The 25,635-nt window shown below is 53.6% G+C and overlaps 1 protein-coding gene across 1 annotated transcript in view; it reads right to left on the bottom strand.

Annotated features, from left to right (window-relative positions):
* LOC122366731 (protein MTSS 2-like) overlaps positions 1–25,635 on the bottom strand; it is a 70,075-nt gene that overhangs the window by 8,678 nt on the left and 35,762 nt on the right. The window contains exons 6-8 of the mRNA XM_043339265.1: positions 25,195–25,286; positions 10,060–10,199; positions 744–839 (exon numbers count right to left, since the gene is read on the bottom strand). Of these exons, the coding sequence (XP_043195200.1) occupies positions 744–839; positions 10,060–10,199; positions 25,195–25,286 (328 nt within the window). The remainder of the gene's footprint in view (positions 1–743; positions 840–10,059; positions 10,200–25,194; positions 25,287–25,635) is intronic.

The following is a 25,635-nucleotide window of genomic DNA, read 5'->3' as shown; positions in this document are numbered from 1 at the left end:
CGCACCTGTAGCTCAATTGTCAGTCACAAGTAGGCATTTATTTGACGCTGTGATTTTCACCGGGCCTATGACGTCTTCAAAGGTCTTGTCATTCCCCACTATCTATGGCTCTAAACAGGTGAGCTGTCCGAATGGCGTTTCCCCTTGATTTTCACCTCTGCACCTGCTTGAACGACAAACTGGATTGTCACCACAGGACGCCCCTACACCACGTGGTCACTGCGCCCGCCAGTCCGGCGCCGGGGTCGTGCCGAGCCGCCGTTACAGACCCCCCCCCCCCCTCCGTCCCCGTCGCACCCGACACGTCAGGTGACTGGCGACGAAACCAGGTGGGGCCGGGCCGACTGAGGTCACGTGACCGCACCGTATTGACGGACGGCCGCCGCGGGCGGCGTCACGTGACTGCGGGTCGATGGAGGAGGACGGTGGCTGAGTACCTATGTGGCGACGTCACTGTCGAGGAGGGGTCGCCGTCGGGTCGGGTCAATCCGTCGTTGGTCTACAAGAGGCTACTGAGTAGCTGGTCGCTCGTTTAATGATCCAAACTCCCTAAAGTTTCTTGATGCCCGATGTAAGAAAGCTTGCGCTACAGAACTCACAGAAGTCCCCCGGCAGGCCTCACAACTCACATCAGCTCAAAGAATTTGGGTAAAAGGGGTCCCTGCGTTGTGTAACGTAGTCCCTCCTAGCACTGCATCTAACCTACCAGTCTTCCCCGACGTAATCTTCAACTCTGAACTCACCACGACGGGCTGGAGGCAGGAGACGAAGCGGCAGTACCGGCTGCGTTCCTCCACCATCGCGGCCGAGAGGGAAGAGCGCTCAGAGTCCTCCAGACGCTGTAAAAAAGAGGAGGGAGTTAGTTACAGGGAGGACACACTGTCAGTTACAGGAGGACACACTGTCAGTTACAGAGAGGGAGGACAGACTCCTCAGAGTCCTCCAGGCGCTGTAGGAGAGAGGGCAGTATAAGCGTCAGGGCGGACATGGCGTCAGAATATGAAATGGAACATCAAGGGGTCTCCAATATCTGTAGGAGGGAGGACGAGTCATAGCAATGAGTATAACCATTGAGTAGTCCCTATGGTAGCGGAAAGACATTACGCCCATATCCCGCAATATGTGGGGATTGCATGGGATAGTTTTTCTCTAGTGAGAACAAAAGGTGAATGGTTACGTGCCTACGCCCTCAGACACAAAAACAAGAGCAATAGGCATTGGGAAAGAAGGCATACTCAGAGAAATGAGCCCTGTACCCACAAAAAAGACGGCCAATTCCCGCAGTGACAGACAAATCATGCCACGTAATGTCTCAGTCATTGGCCATCCATCTAGGGTAACCAGCTGCACAAAAAGCGGCAAGAAGACATCACGTCTACATAGCTCTCCTCTCTCGGATTACAGCACATCCACTAGAAGCTCTCCTCACGCAGCCCCCCCCCCCCCCCGTCACCGAATTGAGTAACCCGCTGATTAGTATTCCAGCGGCAGCGGCCGCCCGGTGACACCATTCACCTTATGACGGGCCGGAGAACAGACGCGCTCAGTGTCTGACACGGTCTCCACGTCTGCTGCCGAGCCGAGCCGCGCCGGGGTGCTCACTGCTCACCGCTCGCACACGCAGCTTTCGCTCTCACTTCTCCCATTCAGCTCACCGAAATACGTGCAAATCCGCCGTGTGTGACACCCCAACTCAGCCAAAGTCGTCTGATCCGACGAATCCGTCCGATCCCGCCGCCTATCTCTCTCGGAGACGGCTTTCCAAACCGGCGCACACTGGGCCGATCGCCAGGTCTAGCACGACATGGGTAAAAAAATCGAACTTTGTGGATGTGCAATGAAACCTATACCAATTTGTTCAAAAATGATCATACTACATTGCTGTGGTCTTTGTTTTCCAACACAATTGCTATTTCATGGCGAAAACTCAGCTTAAACACGAGCTTCGGAATCGTTTGGACCGAACTCGTCCCCCCGCACTCTTCAACAACGTATCTTTGATCCACGAAAACAATCACAATTTGAGGAGGAATTCCACATTTATATACATCAAACGATAGCTCCGGGTTTGCAGAACACACATAACCACATGAAAATGGCGAACTCTTACTTGGTTATGATGTATTGGCACCGCAAAGATTTAAAGACGAAAATAGAATTTCACATGATTGATGTCACACACAAATAGACTTTTAAAAAAAGTGCCGCAGAGTACCGCTTCGAAAATCTCGCTACATGTCAATGATTCATTGCACTACAAGATCCAACAGTCATTTTTTGCGACTTTTTGCGACTTTGGATGTAGCAGCCAAACATCAACCTGCGCCGGACCGGTGCTCGGCGTCAAACGCGCCGGGCCGGGAGGTGTTGATTGAACACTCCCCTTCTAACTCGGCTCTTGGGCCACATAGCGACACGTAGTAAGTGGCATTCGAAAGAACGCCCAAAATTCCAAATGAAGTAATTAGTCATTTCTAAGTCAGGTCAAAGGTCACGTCACCAGAGGTCATCAAAGGTAAAATGTTGCGTATATCAACATTTCTCGAAAACCGGCCCTAACTTCGGGGACCAATAGAGCTACATCGTCGCGGAAAAGTGCATTCAATTGCTCTTTTAGCGGTCTTTCTGAAATAAGCCCTCAGATTTGGCTTAACCCTCGCCCCTAGTGGTGTTTTTCCAGCCGCGAACGTATAGAAGGGGTCCGTTGGACCCCCCCGCCGTTTCGCCCCTGATCGAGCTAGAGCTTCGCGGAAAAGACGAGCGTGTTGCCCGTGACAAGAGGAAGCTGTTGATACCCAATTGTAAGGTCCTAGGTCATTGGTTGACCTTCCAGGTCAGGTCAATGACCCAAAAGTCGGGAAAATCGGGACCTGTTAGAACGTCGTAAAGGGTGGCTGCTGTTTTTTTTTTTTTTTTGGGTGCTGATCACGAATATAATGTTATTTACGATCATAGATGATGTCTTCATACATTTAGGCCAGGTCGGGCCAGGTCAGGTCAGGTCAACCAGTAAGGGTTTTGCCGGGTATTTGCAGTAGGTGGCAACCGCCTCTGACAGCTTTGTAACATGTTACGAAGGCACCAAAGCTACATAGTAAATGCTCAAATGGTTGCTAGATTCGAATTCAGCTCCAAAAACTAGCCTAGAAACATGTAAAACTCGAAAAAAGTGAACCAAGGTCATCAAAGGTCAATGACCTTACCTGACCTTCTGGTGACCTTGACACCCACCCTAATGCATGGGAGCAACATAATATCCCATGTTTGAACGCCTTAAACCAAGAAAAGACTGCAAACCCGCGGCTAATGCGAGCCGACATACGCTGAATCGCGATTCCGGCCAAACATGGTCTCGAAAGAAGGTCACAGGTCAAAGATCATTAAGGTCAGGGCCATGAAATTTTCAGGCTAGCTGTAAAAGTAGTTATCGCGATGGTACTGAAAGTTTCGTTGCGATCGGTCGCTTTTTACGCGAATTACTCGCGAAAAACCAAGGGTTCCGTTCGAAGATTCAGGCCCTGTCGCGCTAGAATGGCATATCGGCCCACTGTGCGGCGTCAGCCCGGTCGGACGGTCATCCAAACTCGGCTACTGTTATCGATGGTGACAGTCACATCGGAGGAGAATAGTCGTAAAACCCTCTCCCGTGTCACCATCGCCGACCTGGCGCAACCCCGACGTCATCCAGCGTCATCTCGGCGACATCCAGTGTCATCCAGTGTCACCCGACGTCAGCTCAGCGGTAAACCTCGGACCCCAATCCCACCAAACTGCTGCGGCCCGCCCGCACGCACAGGTTTATTTAACCGTCCGCTGCAGTTTACAGCCGGCCGCACCCCGCGGAGACTGGTGATGTCGCTGCACCCGCGGGTGCCGCTGGTCGCACTCCGCGGGTCAACACACAGCGGCGGGTTCGATTAGCGTCCGGACGCCGCCCGGACGGCTATTTTCGGTCCGTATATCATTGGGCGGCAAAACATCGCCAAGGTCGCTGATCTGTGCGTGAACGCAGCCGGAGCGATCGGAACGGGAGGGACTAGGCTTCCTGCAGCACTGCACTGGGCAGCGGTAAATAAAGGGCGGCGGCGTCAGCGACAGCAGCAGCAGCAGCATCGACAGCAGCGGCAGCGGCACCGACAGCGGCAGAGTTTGGAGCGGGCGGGCCGGGATGATTCATTTGTCGGCAGAGCGTCATTTATCAATGTTGGCCATCGCCGCCGCGCTGGGCACAGCTGGGCTAGCTGAATGTTGAGCGCGAATACCAAACACAGCAGATTGAGCCCTGCGGGACTAATCAGCCAACAGGTTTGAGGGGGAGGATTTCATTAAGTCTGTCACAGAATTAAACTGACGTGGCGAAACGGGTCAATTCAGAGTGTATGGCGCACGAGCGGATTGTAGGATATATGAAATCGTCGACCGAAATAGCCGAGATTGGTAGATAATTTCGCTGAACAGCATCCCAGGGGATTTGGTTAATTACGTTTAGAGCCAACAGTTCAAGGGAGTGATGGCTCTATTACGAAAATCCAGCTCTCCTGTGTTTATTTTGGTCGTGTGTATAAAACACAAACATCTTGTTCCTTGTTACATAAGCCATAAACAATTTTCATTATTTTAAACAGACCACCACTTTAGGAACTTACACAAGGGTGAGACTAAATGCTTACTTCGAAATCTAAGCTGCGTTGCGGCATTGGCGGTTATGTGCGGCGTGTATGCCGCATGATTAGTAAGCGGCGACCACTAAACTAAAAACTCAATAGCTTTGACCTGTTTTCAATGGATAACACTGCATACCAAAAATGTCCATCGCTCTCGTCATAGGATATTTAGATTTAAATAACTAACTTATCTACGAGTACATCATTGTTTTGAACCAAATTAATACTCAGCCGCGAACGTATAAGGTATAAGCCCTTGCCGTTTCGCTCCTGATCAAGCTAGAGCTTCGCGGAAAAAACGAGCGCGTTGCCCGTGACGAGAGAAAGCCGATGATACCCAATTTTAAGGTCCTAGGTCATCGGTTGACCTTCCAGGTCAGGTCAATGACCCAAAAGGCGGGAAAATTGGGACCTGTTAGAACGTCGTAGTGTGGCTGCTATGGGGTTTTTCGGGGTGCTGATCACGAATATCATGCTAATTTTGATCACAGATGATGTCTTTATTCATTTAGGCCAGGTCGGGTTAGGTCAGGTCAGGTCAACCAGTAGAGGTCCTGCCAGGTATTTGTAGTAGGTGTCAACCGCCTCTGACAGCCTCGTAACATGTTACGAAGGCACCAAAACTACTTTGTAAACGTTCATGTGGTTGCTTAATTCGAATTCAGCTCGAAAAAAAAACTGGCCTAGAAACATGTCAAACTCGAAAAAGTGAACCGAGGTCACCAAAGGTCAATGACCTGACCTGACCTTCAGGTGACCTTGACACCCACCCTAATGCATGGGGGCAACATCATATCACATGTTTGAACGCTTGAAACCACGAAAAGACTGCAAACGCGCTGCTAATGCGAGCCGACATACGCTGAATCGCGGTTCCGGCCAAACATGGTCTCGAAAAGTAGGTCACAGGTCAAAGGTCATTTGGGTCAGGGTCATGAAATTTTCAGGGTGGGTGTTAAATTGATCAATGCGAGGGTACTGAAAGTTTCGTCGCGATCAGCCGCTTTTTAAGCGAGTTATTCGCGAAAAACCTTAGGGGGGTTGCATCACCCCCCCCCCCTGTGCGGGCGAGGTCATGTTTTGATAGCAAGACTGAAACAGACTTTTTTGGGTAGCCAGGAAATCGCATGCCAGAGCCTATTCAAATTCTTTTATCGGCCTTTATATGCACCAGTCGCATACAGGTACGGGATTTAGCATACGATTTCCAGACAATCGAAAGACTGTTTTGAGCCAACAAAGGAAGGAATGAGTGAGTTAAGTTGAAAGTATTAAAGGAAGGGTGCCACCTTTTGGACACAACGCAGTTTTTACAAGATTAGCCTCACATGAACCTAAAAACCGGCTTCACTTACCTATGCTCGAGACGGTCAGCATTGAATCCGCACGTGAAGTTATCATTTGCGAGTTTTGCTGCCAGCATTCGGGCAGGCAAAAATCTTCAGCACTATTTCCTCGTCGTGTTAAGGGTATTTTATAAAACATGAAATCAGCAAAGGTATGTATAAAAGTTATACTTTTGAAGCATGTTTTATCATTTTGAAAGGGTATATTTTTTCTTTATGGTATACACTTAAGTTTTAAAATTTTAATTGGGAAGTTTTTCTAGTAAGTTGCATGAAGGGTGAAGGGTTCCATAGATCTCTTAAGCATTGTAAAGGAAAAACCTTTACTCGACTTATTTGATGTTCTTTTCTGATGTTCTTTCTGATGTTCTTTTGATGAAACCTTTAGTTCAAATCATGTTATCTTCTTCCTTTTTATTTGTTCATCTTTTTGTCTCAGTTGCGCCATCAATGCAAATGGCAGAATGATATGTTGCCATGACAACAGGATATGCCAGCCGTCCTAGCTGCCACATCAAACGACCTTGAGTTGTAGTGGTGATATAAACAACGATCTTTTTTTTTTTGGCCAATGTATTAAATGCAATGTTTCGGTTTTTTGTATATTGTGGACGCGCTAACCACGTCTAAAAATTCAAATAAGTAAAATAGATTCATAGAACAAAAATTTCGGAAGGTGGCACCCTTCCTTTAATTTGGTTCAAAATGATGATGTAGATAACCTAGTTATTTTAAGCTAAATATCTTATGACGAGAGCGGTTGACATTTTTGGTATGCAGTGTTATTCATTGAGAACCGGTCGGAGCGTTTGAGTCTTTAATTTAGTGGTCGCCGCTTACTAATCATGCGGCATACACGCCGCACATAACCGCCAATGCCGCAACGCAGCTTAGATTTCGAAGTAAGCATTTAGTCCCACCCCTTACACAACAGAACACTTAGTAAACAACCGTTACCGTAATGTGAGAAGAAAACACGCGCTGTTGTGCTTATTACATGCAATGTTCTTGAATTTAATATGTAAAACATATTTGAGGACCCTGCGGAATTCCTAGCCGTAGATAAAACCACACTCCCGCCCTTAGACATAAGGCGAGCTGTGGCTCTGAGCGCTATACCGCCCTGCTCACTGCACCGGTCCCCGCGTCTGTCCCGGTCTGCACTCTGCAGGCAGTGGAGAGCGGCATCGTTCCTGCATCTAATGATCACCGGAGCACAGCAGCCGGCTCAGAACAGGCGCGCGCTGAGAGATATGGGCTTGTTTGGAGAGCGGCGCGGCACCCGGCGACGGGCGCCGCGGGTAAAGGTCACATCAGCTCTGCAATAAGCTCTGGAGAGGGGAGCATACAGGGACCTTCGCAGACGAGGCAATGTCCCTAGACGATGACGAGCCTCAAAACTCAGAGAACCTTGCTAAATAATACCAAGAAGAGACCATGATTCGAGAAAACTGCGATAAATATGTGCTGCCTACTTCGCTGAGAAATATCGACCACAGACAAGCAAAAGTTGTCCCTTTTGATTCACACTGTCAGCTATAAAGCGCGCTTTAAACAACAAATACACTCAGTCACTTTAGACAAAAGCCGCCTACGTACATCGAAGCGCGATTCTCTCTCTCCGATACTCTGCTGTGCTCGTTCGCAGCCCATTTGGCGCCTCTAACACTGGCCACCTGGGGAGCGCGTATCCCCTGAATCTGCACCGACGGCGATACTCTCCGGCTCTGGTAAAAGGAGCGGCGTCTCGGCCGGATCGATCCGGCTCCCGTGGGACGTCTCATTAGTGGCAACACGGCACAGCGCTGACGGGAGAGGCAGCAAAGCAGTCCCTCCCAGTGCTGACGGGAGGTGCGGCGGCGCAGACCGAGTCCCAGGGCTGTGGGCAGGTCTCTGCCAGAGCCGTGGGGAGGTCTCCCCCCTCCCACGGCTGTGGGGACGTCTCTATGTCCCGGAGCTATGGAGGGACTAGGAGGTGTCTCCCAGGGCTATGGGGAGGCGCCTCTCCATTCCCAAAGCTGTGGACCTATGCCCTGTTTGCTCTCCATCACTCCTTCTTCGATAACTGAGAGATTCCTTCTCCCTTCGAGACGTGAAGGACCGTCTATCTCCCACGCAGATGTAGAATCGCTCTTCCCCACTCCATAACTACGAGACCATCTTGCTCCGGAAGCTCTGAGGCCAGCTCTCTCTCTCTCCCTATAGAGCCGTGGATTCACGCACATCGACCATCCTCCATGCTCGGACAATGGCCCCAGACCTGTTATGTGGGCGTCGCGCGGCCAGTCTGCGTCCCGCGATACAGTCAGAAACGACCTCGCCTCGCGTTCCGAGGTCGATTTACGCAGGGCGTTGCCTTGTCATGACCGTTAGCAGAGCTGACAGCCGGGATCAGCGCGTTTCAGCCACTCAGCTTCTATGAAAAATGACTGCTGTCGTTAATGAACCAAACTAAACCACGATCGTGAGTGCTTCAAGTGGTAATGACCAAATGCGACGTGGGTGGAGGGACCAAAGCTCTATTTCGGTCGAGCAGGGCACGTCAATTAATATCACTTCAGGACCACTGCACGTCATCGCGGATTGTTGAGCCACCTAGACGCGTGACGGCCAGACAGTGAATTTCAATGAAACGCAGCCCCAACTAGCTGGATGAGTGATGCGACGTCCATTGCAGGATTCATTGCACCGACGAAGGTCAAATGGATGAATATAAATTAGGGCTGGTGTGGAGTACGAGAAAACAGAGCAGGAGTACGGCACAAATCATTGCATCAGTTCCGTGGCTCGAGGTAATGAAATTGCACTCGCAGCAGTGCCCAAATGTATCGACTTAACGAGACCCAGAATTAAGACTAGCCGCTCCTTTTATGGCCTACAACATCAAAAACATCACTCCAGAAAGGACGATCTCTGCGTACAGATGAAGTCGTTCAGATGAAAGACGAGAGAGAAAGCGACAGCGACATTAATAAGGACCTCAGTTCGCTTTCGTGGGCTAAGCTATTACGCCCCCCAGCGCACATTCTTAGTATGGTCACGTAAGCACTTGGCACTTCATAACGCATGGTGCGCTGCCTGCCTAATTCACGTCGCCTGGTCCATAAGTGTCAGTCTCCATTCAACTTAACTAGGCTTTTAGCAGAGGCAGAAGAATACTGTCTGGAGGTGAATAGGTATTTAAAAAAAGGACCGACATTGAATCTAACTTTAACACTGAAGGACTAATTTAGTGCCCACCCAGGAAGATTCGCCGGCTTCGAACCTTTGCTTGAAGTGTTGGCCTGGCACCTGAAGCTCTTATTTCATACATCTGATTGTCTAGCCCGATCCTACGACGCCGAGAGCCCCCGAGAGCGCCACAACCAGACAAGCTATCCCCGTTGGCACGCGCCCCACATGGGGGCAGGTCTGGCCGTCAGGCAGACGACAACCAAGCAATCATGAGCTCGTCCTCAATGATGACCGCGGTCAACGAGCCAGGTGATCTTATCAAGCTAGCCAGCAGTCGCACTACACGTGTCAGGGATCACGTCTCCCATGCTAAGGGTCATATCACACTGACCATTGTTCCAGGTCGTGTCAGACGAGTCAGGATGTCATGTCGCCAGGATCCGAGCGCCGCCAAGTCAAAGTGTCAGACCTCTGTCATTAGATACCGGAACAAATGACAAACATCGGGTGTGACAAGCGACCTGACAGCGCCACGCACGTGTATCTACATTCATTGACGCCCAGGTATCTCTAGTTCCAAGATAAGAGCGTTGTAAGAACTGTGCTGGCGTCGTATATGCGTTAACATTGCTTATCATGAAGCGATAAAAGCAGAGCCACTAAGGATGCTAAGAAGTTTGCAATGCTTTATCACGCGCGAGCTGCTTCACTGTCCATTTACTTAAAATTTGTTCTTGTTGCATTTTTTCTGGATGTACTTCGTTCCAATCCTATCAACATCACCAAACAAGCACAACCAAAAAGCAAAAATATACATGATATCCCCTCCCTGACCCCTCTCCTCTCTCGCGCCCCGTTCCCTATCTGCCGCTGACCTGGTATCTCTCCTGGATGTCGGTCAGGCAGGCGTCCAGCATCTTCTGGCCGTCCTGCGAGCGGCTCTTCCTCGTCTTCTTGTACAGCCGCAGTGCCTCAGTCGAACGCTTCTTCAGGTCGGATCGCTGTCGTTTGTACTCTGAAACACAGACGGTGAGAGGTCAGGTCAGGCAAAGTTGGGTTATGTCTGGTGTCGTTTGTATCCGAGTTTCAGTGAGAGCCGCAGGACAAAATGCGGTGCAAGCGGACTACTGTTGATAAAATTGTTCCTTTGCAGCCGACAGGGAAAGTTCATATAGATTTTGTTTCCTCAGCATCTAAAATCAACAAAGGAAAGAAACCCAGATGGCCAATACAAGCCGCAGCACCTCAAAAATCTCACCGCGTTTTTGTTGTGACACAAAGAAGCAGAGGTCAGATAGGGTCAGATGGCCGGACGTTTGTATTCTGATAAGGGATAGATATACGATATACCTAGTCCCAGAATCTGATGGCCCGTCTGTCTGTGCCGAAACGGGGCACGGTCAGTCACGGCCGCTCGTTAGAGCGCTCACTCGGAAACTTTCTGTTATAACATAGCTTTCTCTGATGTCACAGATAACATGTAAGTTTCTACTAACCCCATCGCTTTAGTTGTAGTTTCATGGAGCTGAGATAATGTCACACAAGACTAATCCTCAGAAAATGGTGTCATTCAGAGGAGAGATGACTGAGCCTCATTAGCATCCACGACACTTATACGCCTCCGAGTGGTTACGGACAGCGCGTCGATCCATGAAACTGGGGACAATTAAATCTGCACTGGCGCCGCCGGCGACCACAGCGCCAAACAGCGGCGCACGGTGGGCGAAACTGGCGCGGCGGCCATCAAAGCGGCCCGTTCTGGGTCAACGTAACGGTAGGAGCCGGCGGTCAGCCCAGCTCGGAGCGGCGCGGTGGGAGAGGCCCACGGTGGGCGCCCCGGGCGGAGCTGCCGGCGGCTGGAGTAGTGGCACTACGACCGTACAGAGGTAATGAGCTGAGCTGCACGGCGGCGCTGCCGGCCTTGTGACTGAGCTCACGGCCGTTAGCGCCGGGTGAGCGAGCTCCCAGAACGTGTTGTTCCACATGTTGCACAAGTTAATACCTACACCGTGTTAATTAGTGCACCGAATGGGCGGTGTGCAGTTCTCGGTCCAACTAAAGCAAACACCGCGGGCAAAACAGGCCAGTAAAGCCAAAAACGGCACTCGGTTTACCCAGACTGTTTGCTTCTCTCTACATTGACGGGCAACATGATACTACACTCAGCAACGCTGCCAAAATTCCACATTCCATCAACACAACTCTCTACATAAATTCAACAGGAAACATCACCACCAGTCCTCCCAGAGCAGCACACCATACCGAATTCGCCCGACCATTTCGCAACCCGCAGTCCGTTCCAGCCCGACTCGGTTTTCCGGCCGTTCGCTGCGCCGTCCGCGCAGTCTGACCACATCGAGCGGCAGACGCGTTAGTTCCGGTCTCCGTCCGGTTCGCCTCTCACAGCCGGGCGGTGGAAACAGGCACGCACCCATACACTCGCCGCGGAGGGAGCAGCGCGCCCATACACTCGCCACGGACAGGGTGGCCAACCGTGACCGTACCGGACCACAGCCGTGACCGGAGCGCGGACGGCCGCGGAGAGCCGAGGCAGCGCCGCCGCCGTGGCAGTGGCCGCGCCCAGCAGCCGTGGGAATCTGTCTCCCACCGCTCCCAGACCGGTCAGTTGTCCCGACAGACGGTGGTCACCAGAGGACAGTGGCCAGCCGCGCCCTGGCGACGGTTTGAGCACGACGAGCACCCCCGCTGACACAGCGGAAGTGAGCTTAGAATGTCATCCTTTGAGATCACCTTGACTTTGAGATTACAGTAGACCTATGAATCTATCAACTGAATGGACGATGTCTGTCTCGATCAAACGCATGCATACATCCGACAAAAGCGTCTCAAATAATATTTCCTTATCATTCATCCCTAACCACTCAAACTGAATAGAGCGGACATCCCGTTTGGGGACTCTCAGCGACACGTTTCCAGACATCTCCCATACCTCCACGACGGAGACCATTTCGCGAGCGATGACGGAAGTGACGCCGCTTGTTTTGGCACTGGAGGCGTCTCGGCGCGGCTGGGAGAGGCGGCGGCCCGTGGCGTGCGACACGGCTTCTGCGGCACCGCCGGGAGTCGGGTGGAGATGGGAGGTCGTTCGCCTCCTGCCGCTCACACGCGCTGAGCTTACGGTGTGGAATAATATCGCACGCATTACGCAAGCAGCCATCACAATCAGTTGTGCTGTATGCTTTCACAATTAATTTATGATAAAACCGCTAAAAGCTCACGTGGTAAATCCAAATCAAATTTAAAACCGATGTGGAGCTATCCACGCCAAGAATACCCCGGGCAGAGCTACAACCTTGTGTATTTGGCGCGGCATCGTCAATTCCTGGCTTATCATTGGATGATTCGCAGCACGCCACAGTTTTCAGGCGTGTTTTCAGCCAGACGCGAAATCTCTACTGTCCGCTTCAGTCGAAGTAGCCCCGAGGGACTCATCAGCTTCGCTCGAAGCCTACACCGCAGAGTACTGGGGCAGGTCGTTATCTAGTCGCCGCCGCCACCCCTCCGACCATTCACCACCACCTGCCGTTCGGTATCCATCACCCTTCCCGTCTATCGCTCAACCCGTAAATTGGTCGCCGTCCAGCATGGGCCGTCCCCTGCACCCTACCACCCCCACCTTCTGCCGCAATCGCTTCCACGCCGCCGTCGCCGTCACTGCCAGTTGGTGCGTCGGCCGTCGCCCTACAGTCGACCGTTGCCCGCCCCACGGCGCCACCCATCGCCGCCGCACGGTCGCCGCCGGCGCGGCGGCTGCACTTCCTGTCCAATTTTGGCCAATCGCTCGGAAACTGGGCCACCGAGCTGTGGCCGCAGCGACCACGACGGAGACTGAGACTGGAGACTATGATGAGGGCATCTAGCGCTGGGTAGGAGAGTGGACTGCGGAGGCTTTCATCAGTCCTCGGCAGGGTACGATCTAGTGGTCCAGTCAGGGAAGAAACGACGCGGGTCGCCTCAGGTCATCGCGTCGAAAGAACGTGAGCGATCATCAGTGACAGAAGAAAGACTTCAGGACACCTGATCAGTGATAACCGTGTAGCCCTAGAAATAATGCGAGGCTCTGTAGCATTGCAGACTTCAAATAAGATTATCTGGAAGTTTGCTAACGGCGACGTTGCCTGTTATTAGCTCGTAAATGGCAGCGCTAAAACAGCGGCAATGGCGGCCGGGACAGTATAATTGCCGAACCGCGATCGCAGGCACTAATCAATGCCCCACATTCGGGGACACGCAAATAATGCTTTGGAGTTGAGCCGTCACTGCAAAATGACGGGCCTCTGATTAATCCAAACTTTGATTCCAATCAGAGCTCGACAAAGCCGCTTATCTAGGAACCAGACGCTGCGGGGAAGCCTGCGCTGCAAGCTCACCAGACGACGTCATTAGGTCAGTGTAGATCCCTCACGAAAACCGCTGTACGGCCCATCCGATCCCACACGAACTTCGTGACAGGTCATGACGTGTCGTGATGGTCCGTGACGCACGTCCCGTGATGTACGCGCCGTGATTACACTGTCACGAGTCACGAGAGCTGCTGTAAGTGCCGTGCAGCTCGGTCTACGTGACGGCTTCTCTGCTGCAGCCGTGAGTCACGGCCGTGTGCGGCGTGATCGGCGGTAAATGGACGACAAGGGACGACTTCCGACAACATCTGAACTGCTCGTGACCGATCAGAATTGTAGCAACGAAGAGCAAGAGAGGAGAGAAAGAGAGAGGCAAGAGAGATAGAGGCCTCATTTTTATCCGTCATTCCGCTCGCAATTAGTATGAATTAATATCACAGCGCCAAATCTTCCGTCGCTAAGGAGACACCCTCTCCCTTACCCAACACACTACATCATCTGCAGGAGACCATTAGCAGCTCAGTGAGTCAGGGAAGCAGCTCCTGCTGCTGGCGACTTAGGCGACACTACGGACCCCTCTCGGAGAGAACTAGGTCACTCTTCTCCGCGACCCCTCGACATCCGTACCAGCCTTCCTCGACTTCGAGGGAAACTCTTCTTCGAAGACAACCGGACATCTTTTCACAGACACTCATCGATACTCCTTCCTCCGAAGACACCCGGGCATCCTCTCTCTGCGACACCCCCCCCCCCCCTCCAAGTCGCCCCCTAGGCAAGGTCAGTGCCCCGACGCACTGGGTCGTTGTCAGTCTTCTGGCCAGCGCCCACGGCATATCGATCTAGCTGCCAAGGGGTCGGGAGAAGGGAGACGGATCAGCCCGCGTAACCAGGGCGGTTAGCCAAACGCAGTCTGGCATCGATAGGCACCGCTTAGGCATCGGTTAGGCATCGGTATGGCGCTGTCCAGATGCTGGATGGTCGCTGGGTAGGGCAAAGGTTAGACGCTGGCTACGCGCTCGCTGGGCACAGGGACAGAATGTGTCGCAAGTGGAGAGCTGCCAAGAATCTGATTGGGCAGCGATTACGTAGCCGCTGCGGCTGACTGGGCACCTGTACATCAGTTTTCCACCAGTTAAGCATGTGATCGGACATTGATTACACTCTGACGCCGGATCGACACCCGGAACAATCATCAGTCTCTAAGGGCGCCACTCCAACATCAGTCGGACATCAGTCAGCCGGGCGAGATTAATAACCAGCGGCCAGCAGGAACCCTTGGACTGCGTAACCCCGGGATCACAGAACCTCTCAACACTCATTCCAGAGCAGAGTCCATCCGTTCAATCAGCATGTCCAGAAACCTCTCTCAGAGCTGTCCAAGGGTCTGTCCGCGGAGTTTATCTGGAGCGTGACTCGAGGGTCTGTCCGACACAGCGCCGCGGCTATTGGACTGACCCAGACGATCAATCCACCCGTGATGGACGGACGAACGGAGACCAATCTGGTCCGAATCGCAGCCTTCCCCGTCGAGCTGCGGGGAACTCTGGCGTGGCGGCTGGTGGTCGAATCAGTCGGACGGAGCTAGAGCAGAGTAGCAGTTCGGATAGCTGATCCGAAAGGCTCCGCTAGAGACACACAGCTGACCAGTCCAGCAGTCCGTCCAACCGGTCGGTAAATCACGTCACGTCAACACGTGCGTGAACGGCTGGCGAGCGACGGTCACCGTTCCCTCGGCCGTACAACGTGTGACGGCGTGACGGCCCAACGTGACGGCCCGACTGCCGGCGGTGCGTCACGGGACCGAGTCGTGACGGTGACCGACCGGCGGGAAAAAGCCGGTCCACTCACCTCTGACCTGGCTCGAGCCAGTCCCACCGCCAGGCGATACAGTCATTACACTCCGGTGCAGAAACATGACAGACATGGATCACTACGACTGAGACGGCGAATGGAGAGGACTTGGTCAGGTTGGAGCGGACGCTGTGACAGGAAATATCAGCTATGCCCGGAGTAGAGCCTAGACAGGAAGTCTGAGCGAGCTACGACACAATAATAATCCAGACGTCCGGTGGTGTCACATCTGATCTGATGCTCTATCGTTCACAATCACTGACATCGATTTATGGATCCGGTCGGTCGAAGAACCTCTTCAGACCGTCAAGCCCTCCTTGATATTTCAACGGACCCTCATCGCAGCACTCTCGGCTGTTTCAACGGCGCCCCTTGGGGAATCGAGTCCCCTCAGTTCACCGCTCGGGATTATAGTCTCCAGACGGAGACCCAAAGACATACAGGGTGTCTCAAAAGTTCGTTTACACATTTCCCATGTCAATAAAGCATATAAGAACCGGCCAAAAATCTAAGGTTTTGGTGTCCGTGTGTACACTAGACAAATATGCATGCTTTGACAACTGATTCGGAAGGTTGGAAACCAAACCCTTTGCTGTATCTCCAAAAATATTTGCCCATACCGATTTTCGTCACTCCGTCAGCTGCCGGAGGCTGATAAAAGGTTACCAGCTTTCAAGCTCTTGTAGGGGATTCCCCTGCAGTTTCTGCGTCGGATTTAGGTTTGACGAGCTCCCCGGCAACATCCGCTTCTCCCTGAAAGCCGACAGCTTGCATCGACACCATCCGTGAGTATTTTGTAGGTCTTCTCTGGCGCTAACTCCTTCATGAATGACTGGCGCCGACTTCCCAAGCACCATTTTCCTTTTCAAAACAACCCCATTCCTGAACAAATGGGAAGTGCCAGGGGCAAAATTTTCGCAGAATATCGTAGCAGAATGTGTCGGCCATCTGTTTCTTAGACACATTTTGCAAATTTTGCAAATCCCGAACGCTCGTCATTCCCAATGCCAAGACCTTCGCTGGGTTCCGGAGTGTTTTCCTCAGGAGAGGTTCTGCTTTGTAAACGGCCAAAACATGTCCATCGTGCGGTTTTGTCCGGATTTTGTGTGTAAAAGAAAGCTATTTGCTCCTGATCTGCCTCTTGAAACTTCGTTAGATAAAACTTTACATTAATTGACACTTTTGTAGGGTCACTTGTCCTCGGCATTGACGATTTTCGCATTATTTTCCCTCAAAATTTAGCGTTATAGATATAATAAACAATTTTAAATGATATTTTGTCTTTATTTTATGATGACCTGCAATTTTTGAAATCTGTCTGTGAGCTTCTAGTCAGTTTTCAATAGTTAGGACTGCATTTTCAGCTGCTTTCCGGAGCACGAGTCTGCTGCGGTACAAGGGTCGTTCAAAGCGCTGTTAGTCTCGCATGGTTTTGTCCTTCAAAAATTTTAGCCACCGTTTTTATTAGACGACCATCATGTTGTACTCATCCTCGCCGACACTTTGCCATGTGTCATTTCCGACCTAACCATTCCCATTACTCGTGAAGCAGAGAGTTTCTCAGCCGACCCGAGTATGCGACCTCCATTTTCATGCCTGATCCATGGTCAGAGGTGAACCCTTTTTGTGAGCTCATGAAGGGTCGAATGCGCTTGAAAACAATGAAGCTGCTTGAGGAAGGTTGTTACCAATGCCCATGCAAAATTTCGACTGTTAATTTCTTGTTGATTCAGAATTATTGACAAAAAAGCATGGCTGGTACCTGTAAACGAACTTTTGAGACACCCTGTACACTATGAATGCCGACTGCCGAGTTCCATTCCCCAATGAATTGCTGGCGTTGTCTAAAGCGATGGCACTGTGGTCCGATATATGAAGTCGGCATACGGCTGAAGATAATGGTATCGTTTCAGGGTTGGACGGTGCTGAGCGGAGTCCTGAATATTGTAATGCAGTGATGTTGGAGATACGAACGTCACGCATGTGAAATGATATTCCATTAGCTTATCTGGAGAATGCATCCATAGCTCACGCGTCAAGACATTTGGAACCTAAACAAAGGCAGATTGACTTTGAGAACAATGCTCCCAAAAGAAGTCTCTCACATACCCTTTGCGTATTCATCGGTCGCTGATTTCCGCCGAGTGACGCCGACGAGCCCGTTTTCGCATTACTTATTCACGGCACATTCAGCACCAGCGCCCGTATAATCTCACCCGGGCAATAGACCCCAGAATGATTGGGTTCGATCCGCTACGACAACCGTGGTAGGGACCGGTCGAGCGCGTTGTTTGCCGCGCCGCGCCACTTTCGCCGCCGTGCTCGAATAATGGGAATATATGACGATCGGGCGCCGCATTAGCGCGGCGGAGACCGCAGTGTCGCCGCTCTGTGAGTGTGAGCCCAGATGAGTGTTTTGGAGTCAACCAGCGCCTTGATGAGGTTCCATTCCGAGTTGTATCACAGAGAAGGCTACAATATTACTTCTCATCCGACCCAGCGCACGCACCAGTGTGTGCTGTTGACAATTTCGGGAGACTGGCAGGGCGCGGTGATGTATTGTGATGTAATATAGCGACCGGAGCTGACGCCAGCTGTGTGACAAAAACTGCACCACATAGCGAGCCAGCTGTGACTGTGGTAGCCGTGCAGCTGACAGAACTGAGCCTATTTCTGCGCTAGTCACCCGACCACAAAGACAACACGACGTGGCGTAACATGACAAATTACCCACGAAACAAAGCGTGTCATGACAGAGTGGCGGCGCTTCGTCTTGCTCCAGATTCGCCGCCGTCGTGGCCTTCTCTCTACGCATACGTTGGACCCATCTTTGGCGTCCATGTTAGCGGGCACATGGCCAGGGGAGGGCCGCCCACTGGATACCTGGGAGCATCTGCCGCACACCTGGCCGATAACGGACGGATCGGGGGAGGGACGGCAGGGGAGAGAGAGAGAGAGAGAGAGGAGAGAGAGAGAGAGAGAGAGAGAGAGAGAGAGAGAGAGAGAGAGAGAGAGAGAGAGAGAGAGAGAGAGAGAGAGAGAGAGAGAGAGAGAGAGAGAGAGAGAGAGAGAGAGGATCGAGCCGTGCTGTGACAATAGATCTCCCCTGCCCTCTCCGTGACCAATGATGGTCGGTCTGCGTTGACGCTGACCGTAGGGAGGGGCCGCCGATGGGGAAGGGGGAGGGGAGGGTAGCGTGCCACCGCCCACCTGCAACTGTAGCCCCCTCAGGCACCGGTGGCGGGCACACGATACGGTGAACGCCGAACGGTGACCGGTGTGACACGGATACCGACCGGAAACCGGTGCAGGTGACGCTGTGGAGTGTGCAGTTGTGTTCACTGTGCACTAGTTATACTGGGGAAGGCAGATGACGCTGCTGGAACACAACAATGGTAGTGCCACCGGCACGTTCCGAGCTACCGGGACAAGGTCGAAAAAGGGAACTCTTGATGTCGACATGAGAAGCGTGGAAGCTCTGCAGCTGTAGGATGGCGCTTAGGGAGACAGCAAGATTGCACAGCATGACGAGAAAATAGTGAACAATCATGAACAGCCTGCCAACGGTCTCCCGTTGAGCCTTCGACGCGAGGACGGCTCCCAAAGTTCGTCTGTTTGAACAGCCGAAGCCGGTGTTTCCCGAACGGAAAAATCCGGCTCAATGGGCTCAGCTTAGAGTGTTTCTTCTCAGAAGTTTCCGATGAGCGCTTCACTGCTAAGGAGCTTGCCAGCGTCGAGTATCCTGTTACGACCAACGGGGCTCCGTCGGCGAGAGCGAAGCCTTCCAGACGTGCCACACCGAGTGTGTGACCGGACATGGACGGCTGAAAAACTCCAACAATGGCCAGCCGCCGGTCTGCATAAAATACCCCACTAAGTTCGGCCACCATAGCCTGCCTGCCCACCGCCAAAATAGCCGGCCAGACCCTGTTGCCTGCCTTGCGCCAGGAAACGCTTTTGGCTTTTTGTGCGCTTCCGCGGTACCGCACCGCTTCAGCGAGCTCCATGAGCCGTGCGGATCAAAAAGTCAATGATGGTGGTGGCGATGACGGTAATGATGATGATGATGGCGCCTGAGGCATGCTCCCATAAGTCAAACGACTGGGCCTTGGCGTCTATAAGGTGCGAGACGGGCGGTGCAAATGGCAGACATCGCCGGTGATCGTAGAGCATTGCCGGTCAACTTGGTCTCATCGCCATACAACACCTCAAGAACGCCTGAACGCCTACAGCGCCGGTATCATTTCTCACCATCAGAGACCATTCTTCAGCCACGCTTGTCGCTTTACACGAGTGGATTGTTTACATTCATCATCCACCTTTCACCGTGTGAATGGATGTAATCGAATAAAATTGAATCCCACCTCGGAGAAACGAGTAAGCAGAATTGTCTAAACCGACCACGCAATACCCTTACTCCTGCACCACGATCTAGCGGTAGCCGCTATCCAGCTATCGCGAGAGCACTTTACAGAACCACAATGAAAATAGAGTCTGCTCTACCAGTGGCGCTTCTGAGCGAACCTCTCTACCATCAGCTGCGGCAGCGGTAGCGTAACCGATCCGGCACCAATACAGCCATTCGACGGACAATAGCCCAGCGGAGCGGACCGCGGTATAGCCATCTGCGGCCGGGCGGACGGACGGGCAGACGGGCGGGTGGACGGGCAGACGGGCGGGCGGGCGGGCGGGCGGACGGGGGACTCAGTCGATACTACTCTGCCCACTGAGGCGCGGTCTATCCCATCCCGTGCTCCGCTGAGAACAGAGAGCGGGCCACTGTGTTCGGTATGGTCAGTAAGGAAAGAAGCTGACGAACTCACCGGTTCCCCCGAGCGACATGGCCGGAGTCTGGTCTGGTTGGCTATTTTGATGGGCAGGCGGTGGCCGATGGTCAACGCACTTTTAGCTTTTTACTTTTAGAAACAAGAGATACCTAACGTAAAAGAGACATTATTAACCGTTCAAAGCGTCGCAAAGCAATGTAGTCATTCATCATCCCTCAGCATTGGAAAGCGTTGCGTTGCACTAAAGAACGCGAAACAAACGACCTTCCCCACGCGGCTGGCGTGCCGAACAAATGACTCGACACGATCTGCTACTGGCGGTTTGTGAGGTCACCTTACGGGTCATCTGTTCACGCGGCAGTGACACCTTGAGTGAACACATTTAACGTACGGTCGCCCAAAGTATGATGACGGGGGTCAGAGACCTGATCGAATATTGATCTGGTCATGAACGGGCCCTTTGGCGGTCTTCATTAATTTACGCAGAAAATCCATGGCGAACTCAATGGCATGAGTGGAATTCCGTTGGAAACGGTCAGGTCAGTCATGCGGACACGTTAGATCTCTCTCCCCAGTGGCAGATTCACGCCGAAACGTTAATAGCACAAAACCTATCGAACGTGCCGGCAGAGCTCAAGTTCTGCCATTTCCAGCCGCCCAAAACGCCTCCTGTTCATTATTCACTCGCTCTAGTCTCGCTGGAAGCTAACTGCATTCAGTCTGCTCGTTCAGCATCCGAGGGACGTCAGGGTCTTCCCAAGCCAAGTTCTATTTCTGGTGATAAGTGGCTCGCCTGTAATCTGCCTATTCAATCGCGGGGCACGACGCGTGCAGTATCTCCGATAATCCGCAGATCCAATACCCACTCCCGACCACCTCCCTGACGCTGGCGGACCGCCTCTACCAGTTCCCACCGGTAATTCGCCTCTGGTAAGCCGCCCGGTAATACTGCGCCACCACCGCCGCCGCCGCGCCGTCTTCGTCGCAGACGGTGCAGAACGTAGTGCTATTTGCGTGCAGTGGCGGCGTGCAGTGGCGGTGGCGGCTGGGGAGGCGATGGCGGAGACAGTGGTGGGGAAGCCACGGCCCACGGGTGAGCGGTGTCGCCCGCGACGTGCCTGGCCGCGCCCGCCGCCGAGCGTGTCGAGACCGGGCCGGACCGGACTGGAGAGAACAACAGGAGCGCGCGGCGGACTGGACAGATTAGGACCGCGCGGCGGACCAGACAGAATGGGACCGCGCGGCACGGTCGCGGCGGACCAGACAGAATAGGACCGCGTGGCAAACTGCATCCGGACAGGACCACGCGGCGGACCGGACAGAATAGGACCGCGCAGTGGACCGGACAGAATATGACCGCGCAGCGGACTACACGGGGGCAGAGCGGATTACCCATGCTGCCCTGGAGAGACAAACGGACCGACAGAGAGACGGATGGCGAGACTGACCGAAAGAGAGACGGGTGAACGAAGACGGAGAGACGGATAAAGGGCGCAGACGAGAAATACCGGGGAGACGGAGACCGGGAGACATGGAGAGACGGTAAGCGGGAGCGAGGCAGACACGGGAGATGGGTGCTCTGATGGAGAAAAAATAGCACGGAGTAACAATAGAACGCATAGCAAAGCGAGATCCTTCTACGATCAGTTGGTAAAAAAAAATATAATGTGCCGCTTGATAAAGGCAAAACATTACAGTCGGACCCGTCATTTCAGCGTCAGAGGCAATAAACTCACAATTTCTCAAGTTTTGGAAATAATAGACACCCACTAACACGACGCGGGAGGGAATTGTTTGAAAATCCCGAGACTAGCGGCGAAACGTCCCAAATGGGAACGGATCTGTCTGGAAATGAGTCGAGAAATTCGGCTCTGAAATGTGTGCCTTTCGGCGAAAATCAGTGCCCGATCTCCAGCGGGTAAGTGGATCGATACCGCACAAACGGGGCGGGCTGCCCCTGGTTGCGTAGCGTTAACGCGCCCTTAATATATAGTGTGTGTGCTTAGAAGACGGCAAACTGGCAGCCGTCACGCTTATTAGCCGTGTCACGCGCCATTTACCGTACCGGTCTACCCTGGCCCGACGACCGGCGTCGGGGGCGACGGGGGGGGGGGGGGGCGGCGGCGGGGGCGGGGGCGGCGCTGATGGACGACCCGTTCCCACACAATCGGACAGCGCACCGCTACGCCGGCCAGCCGCTGCCAGACCACCGATATTCAGCCGGAGAACGAGTGTTTGCTTAGGCCTCTGTCAGATTGACGTGGCCGATTATTCCGACTCCGAGGAACGGGTTTTAGGAGGTCTCACTAACAGGGCGTCAGAGCTCTTCCTGGTTTATCAACCGGCGGTCGCGTGGCATTGTGATCTTGCTAAGCTGTACTGAGCTCAGATATATGGGAAATATAACGGACGGGCAGCTTTTGAGCCGACCCACTAGGCTTGCTGTCGTCTCTGTTTATGCACCGTGACAGAGCATTGAATCACTTCGCCGAAAACCGGCTAATCTCTTCCACGAATGATGATGTTTTCTGTTGTCAGTGAGCCAAAGCCCAGTAGAATTGTCGGCTGTCCCCAGTAAGTCGGGTCTAAACTTCGGTTTACATAAGCCGCGGAACACGAAATCCCCAGCTCTGACCGTGTCGGTGGGCGGCGGCGGGACTAACTGGCGCCGGGAAGACCACAGCTCTAAGAAGCACTCAGTTACCTACCCCTCTCTGTCCATCCCATCCACTCTCCCACCAAACCGACAAGAGCACCATCACCACGGCCGCCATTTCGACCGAAGCTGACCATTGTATCCAGCTGCCCAGCTGCTCGGTCATCCAGCTGCCCATCTTTCTGGCTGCACAGCTGCCATTGACGGCCAGCCGTGTGTGACGATGATAGGTATCGTCTCAGCAGTGGGGCGAGGCACTATAGAGAGTCAGCGGTGCGCCGAGTGAGTCGTTTGAACCAGGCGGTTTTTCGCGAGACGACCGGCGCCCCGCCAGAGTCCATCGCTAACTGCAGCGGGGGACTGATCAGGTGAGGAACTGGACTGGAAGATGGACGAAACGGACTGACCGCCAACTTCACGCTCGTCGCCGAAGAATTGGTCGAAATGGAGAAGCGCGAAACGATCGGGAAACAATCCCGATGTTCACTGCCAGCAGTGCGTTTCTGACTAGTCGAGCATTCGAGGAGTATTCTGAAGTTTGGAACTGATTGGGATTATTCTAGGAATGTTTTGGAGTCGAATGCGTGCCGTGAGGACTGTGAGGAGTGTTTTGGCTCAAAACTTTTGAGCCACGCTGTGTCGCCGAGCCGCCGAGTTGCACGCACCGTCCGCTGACAGAGGCTGATCGATCAGTTGTGTCGGCCGCCAAACAGCCGATCTGCGCTCATCTAAATCACAAATCCGTGGGCAGACAAATAGCGCCGCACGGATGGCGACGGGAGGTCGGCGGAAGAACATCGGAGCAGCGCCAACTGTGAGAGGGCAGCGACGGAAGACGGGAGAGGAGGAGAGGAAGGGAGGGAGGAAAAGAGGGGAGGAGAGAGGGAAGAAGAGAGAAAAAATAATGAGTTGCTGAGAAGCTGTAGAGGAGGACAATAACCATAAGCAATAACATCCACCTGGATTCTGGTTAGGCAGCTAATTACAAAGCACAGATAACAGCCTATTCCATGAAAGGATCACAGGACATGAAGCTTTCATCGTATAATGGAGTGCGGACCGAATAACATTCGTCAGATGATATTGCACACAAAACCCCCCGAATAAAACCCGATAGCGGCTAGCCCCGAGGCAGTCGATCTCATTAAGTTGATGTAGGGCTCGTGGAGCACCTGAGCAGTAAACCATCCCTGTGAGCGTAAATAACGCGCCGTGCCCGGAGGTCCCACATTTATCTGACACCAACGGACCACCGCTCGTTACCCTAACGGCGCTGCATTGAGCGCCGGCCGACCCGGCGACCTGCGATGGTGACCCGCGCTGACCTGCCACGATGACCCGCGGCGACCTGTGATGACCCTCAGCGATCCCCATTGCTCCAGTGACCTGACCCCACGCCGTGCCGCAGCCATCGGTGACGCGCGGACGTTCCTCGCCCTCCGTCCACAAAGGCGGCTGCGTAGTGGGGACAGCGACTCACCCGGGGACAAAGCCCACCCGCGGCGTCCGACCGACGGGTCTCTCTCTCCCCGCGCCGTCCGCTCCCCAACGCAGCCGCACCACAGCGACAAAGGCTGGCGGCTATGTACACAGCCGGGGGCAGACGGCGGCGGAGGCGGCTGTCTCTCGCGTTGTCTCTCCCACTGTCTCCCGCACTATCTCCGCTGCTGAGCGGAGACGCATCTCCCCCGGTCGTCCGTCTCCCTGGTCGTCGCGTCTGAGTTTCCCCAGCACCACACCCCTCTCCACTCTCCGGCGCACTCGCTCAATGTCTTCTCTCGCTCTCGACTAACGACGTCGCTTCTCAATGCCGTCGGCTCCCCTCAATACCAGTGTCTACGAGCCCGTCCGGACCGCAGGATCCTCCCCTCTCGGTCACTCCGAGCCCAGACAGTCCCATCCACCACTCTGACTCACTGAAAGCCGTTCTTCCCCATCAGATATTTCAGCGCCCTCCCTACTGTTCGGCCCCGCCCTCGCGTGGGCGTGAGCTCCCGATGACCGCCGCGCGCCCCTATATCACCCTTTATCTTATCATCAGCGGCGACACGCGCCGCCACCCATGGCGGCGCGGCGCCGGTGACGGGGGCACATTTCCTCTGGTGCGTGCCCAAGGGCGGGGCGGCGGCTGGGCCCCGGGCGCCCTGCCCCACTCCAGCCCTATCGACACGGCGTCCCGGCGCGATAGGGGTGCTTCACAATGGGTCGACTCAATAGCGGCCGGCAGCTATCTGGCGATCCAATTCAGAGCCCCGGCGGGCCGAGCGGTCTCAATGGAAACCGAGCGCCGGTCCGCGCGCACGTGTGTCGGGCGGCTCTGGGACGTCGGCGACAGCAGAGTTTTGGACCTACCTCTCGTATGTTCCTTCTCGAGCTGTGCGGAGGCACGTTTGTAGTCTTCCAGCTTTCCCTGGAGCGGCAGGATCAGACATTCGGCCAGCGCACTGCGGACAGAAACACGGCGGAGAGATCAGAGGCCGGAGCGGTCACCCAGCGGCGCACGGCGTGATAAGGCACCGGGTCTAACGAAGCAGCTGGGTCATTCATTCGGTAAGGCGGTCAAGTTGATGCACGAGACATAAACGGGTTACAGCTGGAGCCTCAATTCAAAGCGCCGAGCTCTGAGCGCAAACACCACAGGGTAATTAGTCACGTTATAAACCTACTCGGTGTCAAAACATGTTCGTCGCGGGCCGCCGGGAGCTTACAGGACCGTGGCGGCCGACCCCGAAACGCACCCAGTCACACTGTTTGTCCCTATTCAGTTGCAGCCGCAGCAAAAACAGGCAGGCC

The sequence above is a fragment of the Amphibalanus amphitrite genome, unplaced genomic scaffold (assembly GCF_019059575.1).
Source record: "Amphibalanus amphitrite isolate SeventyFive unplaced genomic scaffold, NRLGWU_Aamphi_draft 000827F_arrow, whole genome shotgun sequence".
NCBI lineage: Eukaryota > Metazoa > Arthropoda > Thecostraca > Balanomorpha > Balanidae > Amphibalanus > Amphibalanus amphitrite.
The sequence above is the reverse complement of the archived record's forward strand: the minus strand, read 5'-3'. Positions and strand labels throughout refer to the sequence as shown.